Genomic DNA, 6,570 nt, shown 5'->3' on the forward strand with positions numbered 1-6,570 from the left:
ATACAATGTGGGGCGCCTGGGTGGCTCAGTGGGTTAAAGCCTCTGCCTTCAGCTCGGGTCATGATCTCAGGGTCCTGGGATCGAGCCCCACATCGGGCTCTCTGCTCAGCCGGGAGCCTGGTTCCTCCTCTCTCTCTGCCTGCCCCTGCCTACTTGTGATCTCTGTCAAATAAAGCAATAAAATCTTTAAAAAAATAAAATAAAATAAAAAATAAATAAATAAAAATCATACAATGTAACATAAGCGATACCTGCTACAGAAAAGAGAACAAGATAAAGGGCATGGGGGCTGGGTTCAGGGGAGACCCACTGTTTTCTTAGGAGGGATCAGGGTAGCCCCTGAGAAGGCACCAGCTGGAAGTGAGGGAGTAAGCCTGTGGGGCTCTGGGCAGAAGGAAGCACAAGTGCAAAGGCCCTGAGGCAGGGGCAGGTGCTGGCGCATCAGGCAGGAGAGCAGGAGGACCGCAGCCTGACTCCCAGGGACACGGGAGCGGCTCGCGAGTTCAGAGCCCAGGAAAGAACATCTTTAAAGGGCAGAGGAGGTAGGAAACCCAGGTGGGAGCTATCAGATAACCTAGGCGAGGGGTGAGGAACTCAGGGTGACAGCAGTAAGGTGGGCCATGCATCACGACGCAGCCAACAGGTCTTGCTAGCACGTGGGACAGAGGGAGAAGGAAGGAGTCGGGTGACTCCAAGGCTGGGGGCATCTGTGAGGGAAGGATGCAGGCACTTTTCGGCTGAGCCGAGGGTCTGCGGGAAGCGCCGGCTTGCGGCAAGATCGGAGTCCAGCCTGCATGAGCTAAGCCAAGAAGCCAGTTTGATGTGCTCAGGGAGGCCTGGTCTGCAGGGCCCTCCCCAGGTGTGGGTCCGACAGAACAGAAGCATGCTCGAGGACAAAGCCCTGGGACATCCTGACATTTAGAGATCAGGAGAGAACATCAAGACCACGAAGGCACAGGGGAACGGCACCGGAGCGGCCGCAAAGGACATTCTCAGGACACGGGTGGTGGAAGGGTGGGGGCGTGAGGAGGACAGCTCCAGTCCACCGTGGTCTGAGGGGGCGGCAGTGGGGTGGTAGGGGTGGGCGGCTGGACACAGCGGGTGTGAGAGGAAGTGGGTGACCCGACCACCAGAAGGCGGAGGCAAGTCGACCGTCCACAGATGGATAAGGGGTCCATCCACACAATGGGACTGTCACAGCCAAAATAAACCCCAAGGACACATGGAAACCTGCACAGCGGGGACAGACCTGGAGGACGTGACGTGGAGTGACACAAGGCGGCCACCGAAGGAAAGCTCCTGCAGGACTCTGCCCACGTGAGGTCCCAGCAGAGCTGTAGTGGCGGTGGGCGACCCCCCAACTCCTGTACATGGAGGACAGCACGACTCTGGATTGTCTCCGATCGGCACTGTCCCTCACATCTCCCAGGGGCGGCGAGGGTGGCACTTCCAGAAGCCTCCAAGCCCTGTCCTGCCACATCACACGCCCACAAGAAGCCTGCTGAGTGCCACAGTGTCTGGGGAGCCAGGTCTGTGACCACGGCCCCTTCACCGCCACGCTGGGGGGACCCCGACACAGAGCCCACACGCACAGGAGCAGATGACCACCCCGCCAGGTGGCCCCTATCTGCTCACGGAATCTGCCGGTCCCTGACCCCCACGCTCGCCGGCTCCTCTGCCATCCTAACTAATTTTTATTTTAAATAGGCGGTTTCCTGTTTTGCTTAGAATTCCTGCCTTAAAAAATGGACAACATCACAGCATAAACCCATTTCTCTTCATGAAAAGTGCCTTTTAAGGAGCACACCTCTTAAAAAGGGAATCTTTCGTGCATCTAAACCTGATAAACCACAGGTCAAGGGTCAGGAAGTCAGCTTCCACGTGGAACAAAGTGACCAATACCAGAGGGACATGAGCCAGCAAGTGGATCAAAAAAAGTTTATTCTGGATAATTAATTTAAAAAAAATCATATCTATGATGTGTGCTACAGAAACTTAGATACAATAATCGCATATAAAACCCGACCTAATTGTGGTAAAGCAAAGATTATGCAGAAACACACTTCAGGAAGTAGATGCTCACATCCCCAACACCTGAGACACCTCCACAGAATCTTCCGGAAAGACACTGCCCCTGACCGTTGCCAGCGCACCCTGGCCTCCCCGACTCTCAGGGGGGCGACGTGCTCCCGGGCGGCATGCACAGGGAGCACCCGGCGGGGAGAACGCGCTCTCTGCTTCCCTCTTCAATTCAACGGATCGTGCCGGACTGTCACAGGACACGGTATTTTGGCACAACGAATATGAGTGCCCCAATGGGAAAACCGTCTCTGACAGGGTACGACTGTGAAGACGCCTGCCGGCTGGCAGCAAACACCTGTCTCTTGCCCAGCAGACACAGGGTGCGGTGGCAGGAGGCCGCCCAGGGCACCCAGAGGGCAGTGTGCACGGGCTGGGAGACGCTGGACTGGGAGATGCTGCTTCAGGGGCAGGAGCGGGGGCAGAATCGGTCCTCCCGGCGTCAGGCGTCAGGGGAGGGACGGGACGAGGCGGAGTGCGCGGGGTCTGGGGAACAGGAAGACGCTCCCACCCAGAGCTAAAGCCACCGCCTGTGGCGCCCCTGCCCTCAGTCCCAACCTCCCGCCAGACCTCCCTCTACCGGGGCCAGGGACTCCCCTGGGACACTGCAGGGCGGGTCTGAGCATAGGCCACGTGCGTCGGGGGCCCCGACCGCCGCCAGCGGGGGCAAGGACAGCACGCACTCAGGACAGCGGAGGGTCCCCAAGCGGCTCCCATGACAGTTGGTTTGGCAGAAACAAGGAAAACGCCTGAAATGCGTAGACTCGATTACCAAGTCCTCCTAAGGAGCGCAGCTACAATACATTCGCGTGTTCTGCGGCGTGAGCATCTCCAGAAGCATCGGCAGGAGGGCCCCGCGGAAAGGCGCCGTGTCCTGCGGCCCCCGGTCCCGGCGCCTACGGCCGTAGCTCCACGTAGTTGGCCGGGAAGAGCCCGTACCTGCCCTTGCACAGCCCGCGCCACCAGCCGTCATCGATCATCTCTATGTTAGTGACGATGTCGTCAGGGTCGAAGGAGATCTCGTCGTCGCCCGCTAGGAGAGAGCACAAAGAGAGGACGTGGCGCTCCGACCGCGGCACAGCCCGGTCTGCAGGAGGGAGTGCCCTGGCAGCCGCTGGCGGGGCTGGCAGCCCCCGGCCAGGCAGCAGAGCACGGAGAGCCTTCCCACGTGGCACAGCCTTCCTTCCACCTGCCCGCCCTTCCCTGTGCACACCAGCCCCCAGCACGAGACACAGAGCCCGTGCCCGGGCCCCCGCCGCCAGGCTTCCCCGGTTCTCCCACTGGAGAGTACTTATAAGGCACCAAGGGGAGCCTAGGACAGAGGCGAGCCGGCGGCCAGGGAGGCACGTTCAAGGGTAAACGCACCACACTGTAGAAACTCCAGGTGCCCCACTCCACGACACCCACACCGGGATCAACAGAAGGCGTGAACAGATGTAAGTCAACGGGAGGGGGAACGCTCTTCCCGGGGCAGGAGGGCGGCACCACCAGCAGGGAAGGGACAAGGCCACGCCCCGCCAAGGGCTGGAGGGGGCAGGGATACAGCCAGCAGCCTGAGGACGACACACAGGCTCTCGGGGACACCCCAAAATACCCCTCAGCAGCAGCGAAGGGAGGAAGGCTGGCTTTGCGGGGTAGAATGTGGCCTGCACACTGGACCGGGGCGGTGGGGACCCCGTGGGGCAGGACAGACAGAGGGACCCATGCAGGTCCCACATGGCATGCAGTGAAGACCTGGAAGCTCTCCCAGGACCGCCCCGTCCTTGGAGCACAGCCGCGGGTCCCCCCAGGACGAGAGGCCTCAGGGCAGATCGGAGGCAGCTGGTACCAATACGACAAGAGGCGGCCGGGACAGAAGATAACAACGGACCGGCCACAGATGTCATGGCGTCTGAGGGCTGACTCTCCCACTGGGGGACGGATCGTGCTTTGGGGTGGGCAGTGTCCTCAGTTTCGGGGAGTTCACGCTGGGCCCTCTAGGGGCCCCAGGGCACCCCTGTGCCTAACTAAGAATAACCGAAGGTTTGGGGATACCGAAAAACGGAGGGGAGATGGGAGATTCTGGAACTCTGAGATGATTTCAACACAAGTTACTTCTTAAAAATTGTAGTAAGGTCTGGGAGTGAAACCCCCAAGAGCAGCAGCAGAGAACAGGCAGGGAGTGGGAAGGCGGGTCCCTCACCGGCCTGGTAGTCATACAGGGCGACGGCTGTGATCCCGAGGTCGCTCTCATACTCGTCGTAGGTGTTTTCCTCTAAAAATAACCGAGACAAGAGCTGAGAGTTAACCAAAGCGCCCCGGGGCGCCGAGCCATGTCGCCTTTGTCAGCCAGCCGCGGACGCCCATCGGGAAAAGGACGGACCCCGGGTTTAAGGAGCAAAGCCCCTGCCTCCCAACGCCGACGCCAGCCCGCAGCAGGACAACCGGGGTGGGCACCGAGGCCGCTCTTAGAGGACGGGCTGCTACACTGCGTGTGTCTGGTTCTCAGAGGGGCCCGTGCTGCCCGACACCTGACGTCACACTGGGGGAAACGCGAAGGCTCTGTCCTGAGCTGTGTTCTCGGATGGGTTCAGGTTCCATCAGCCCAAACACACGGAAGGAAAACTCATCTTTAAAGCTAAGAGACCGATTCCACGGTTCACTCCACTGAAACATCTATACGATTTTCAGAGTTTATAAAAATCATCTTTAGGGACCTCAAAAGGCTCTGTGTTCCTGGAGCCCGGCTCTGCCCCAAGTGCCCACCGCGAAGGGACTGCAGAAGCCCTGTCCTTCACACTCCTTGCGCCCACCACCCCGGAGCAGCCGGGCCTTCCTGGAACCCCCGTGGGAGCCCCTGCTAAGCCCTGGGGAGGGAGGTCTGGCGGGCACCCCTTCCACAGAGGAGCGGAAACAGGGGACTTGGTGGGGCACCCCTGTACCCGTACCTGTTTGATAGTGGCCGGGGGCCTCTGTGGCCTCATAGACGGCGTCCGAGGCGTAGGCCGGGCCCTGCTGGCTGCTGGCCTCCTGGTAGCCGGCCGCTTCCACGCTATACACAGGCTCGGGCTCAGCCCTGAATGAAGCCGCGTCCTGAGGAGGGGGAAGGGTGGAGGAGACGTGACCCGTGGCCCACGCTGGGTCCCCAACACATGACTCGTCAGACCCAGGGGGATTGCGGCACAGACACGTGGGCACTGAGTCTGCCCGAATCCCCCAGGGGAAGGGAGAGTGACCGGCAAGCTGAGGGCAAGCGCAGGCACTCAGGGGAGGTCCACGCCAGGCTGCTCGGTCAGCAAGACTTCTGACCCGAATGGAAGGAAGTGGCTTTAGGCCATCTTTCTGACCAGGGTCCATCCGAAGGTACCCTCAGGGGGGTCAGAGAGAGAAAGGAAACATAGATAAGCCCCAGTAAGAACCAGTGGGGTCAGGTACTGGCTTTTGCTGGCCGATGACCATCGTGGCTAGGGCAGCCCGTGAGAGCCACGAGGGAGGCCACGGAGAGGGGACCCTGCATCCAGGCCAGGCCCTGTGCCACTCAAGGACGCAGCCACAAAGGAGCGACAGGCCCAGAGTCCATGGATGTGCGGGGATGCCCTGGAGGGCCAGAGGCCAGTCGCGGTACGGGGGCACTGTGCCAGCTGCCCCGCGGACCCAGAGCAGCCCGGAGGCGCAGGGGACCCCATCCTGGGCTGCCAGTGGCCCCCCACTCCCTGTCTTCTGGCGTTAGCACCTCTGCCCCCAGCATCTCACGTGGTTCTGACAGGGCTGCCAGTCACGGGACCCCCCCCCCCTCCGGCCAGGGACAGCAAGCCACGCCGCCTTCTCAGAGAACCAACTCCTCAGTGACCGGCCGGCAATGCAACAGGACGAGGGGAGATCGCTCAAGGGCCCTCTTGCCAGTGGGTTATGAGCCCCAAGATCATGCCCCAATGCCTACGAGGTCCAGGAAGACACGAGCACCACGCAGAGGGAGCCCAGTGGCCACGTGATTCCCCCCGAGATGCAGGCTTGCTGCCCGGAGCTCTCTGGTTCCTGAGCGAGCCGGGAGGCCCCCTTCAACTGTCAGCTGAGCTGAGGCAGCTTCTGTTCCTCACCACACAATGGCCCTGATGCCCCAGTGAGAGAGGTGGGCAAGGGAACCAGAGCAGCAGCGTGGGGACAGAGGAGACAGGACACAGGGCTCAGCCAGGTGGGCACTGAGGCAGTGGCAGCGGTCTCCCGAGAGATCTCTGCCGAGGCAGGGCAGACACCCCGCGACGGAATGAGGAACGGTGAGGCGGGGAGCCCAGTCAACTCAGAGCCCAGTAAAGAAGACAGGACACGAGCCGGCGGCCACAAGGCACGGATGACGGGAATGAGGATTACCGGCCAAAGACGGTCACCGGGGAGCACAATGTTCAGGAAGGACCGGGAGGGACAGCTGGCGAGGCCAGCTGGGAAGCCGCCTCACGTGCCAGGAACCGGGTCTCTAGACTAAGGGACGGGGTCAGTGTCAGGTACAGCAGACGG

The 6,570-nt window shown here is 61.1% G+C and overlaps 1 protein-coding gene across 3 annotated transcripts in view; it reads right to left on the minus strand.

The window, feature by feature from the left end:
* Window positions 1–1,924: 1,924 nt before the first annotated feature.
* LOC111149641 (cortactin) overlaps window positions 1,925–6,570 on the minus strand; it is a 31,441-nt gene continuing 26,795 nt past the window's right edge. For all 3 annotated transcript variants that reach the window (XM_022506834.1, XM_022506837.1, XM_022506835.1), the window contains 3 exons: window positions 5,007–5,151; window positions 4,262–4,333; window positions 1,925–3,112 (listed from right to left, as the gene is read on the minus strand). In XM_022506834.1, coding sequence (XP_022362542.1) covers window positions 2,976–3,112; window positions 4,262–4,333; window positions 5,007–5,151 — 354 coding nt within the window. In that variant the 3' untranslated portion in view covers window positions 1,925–2,975. The remainder of the gene's footprint in view (window positions 3,113–4,261; window positions 4,334–5,006; window positions 5,152–6,570) is intronic.

This window comes from Enhydra lutris, unplaced genomic scaffold, assembly GCF_002288905.1.
Source record: "Enhydra lutris kenyoni isolate GAN:26980312 unplaced genomic scaffold, ASM228890v2 scaffoldscaffold22, whole genome shotgun sequence".
In the NCBI taxonomy this organism is placed as follows: domain Eukaryota; kingdom Metazoa; phylum Chordata; class Mammalia; order Carnivora; family Mustelidae; genus Enhydra; species Enhydra lutris.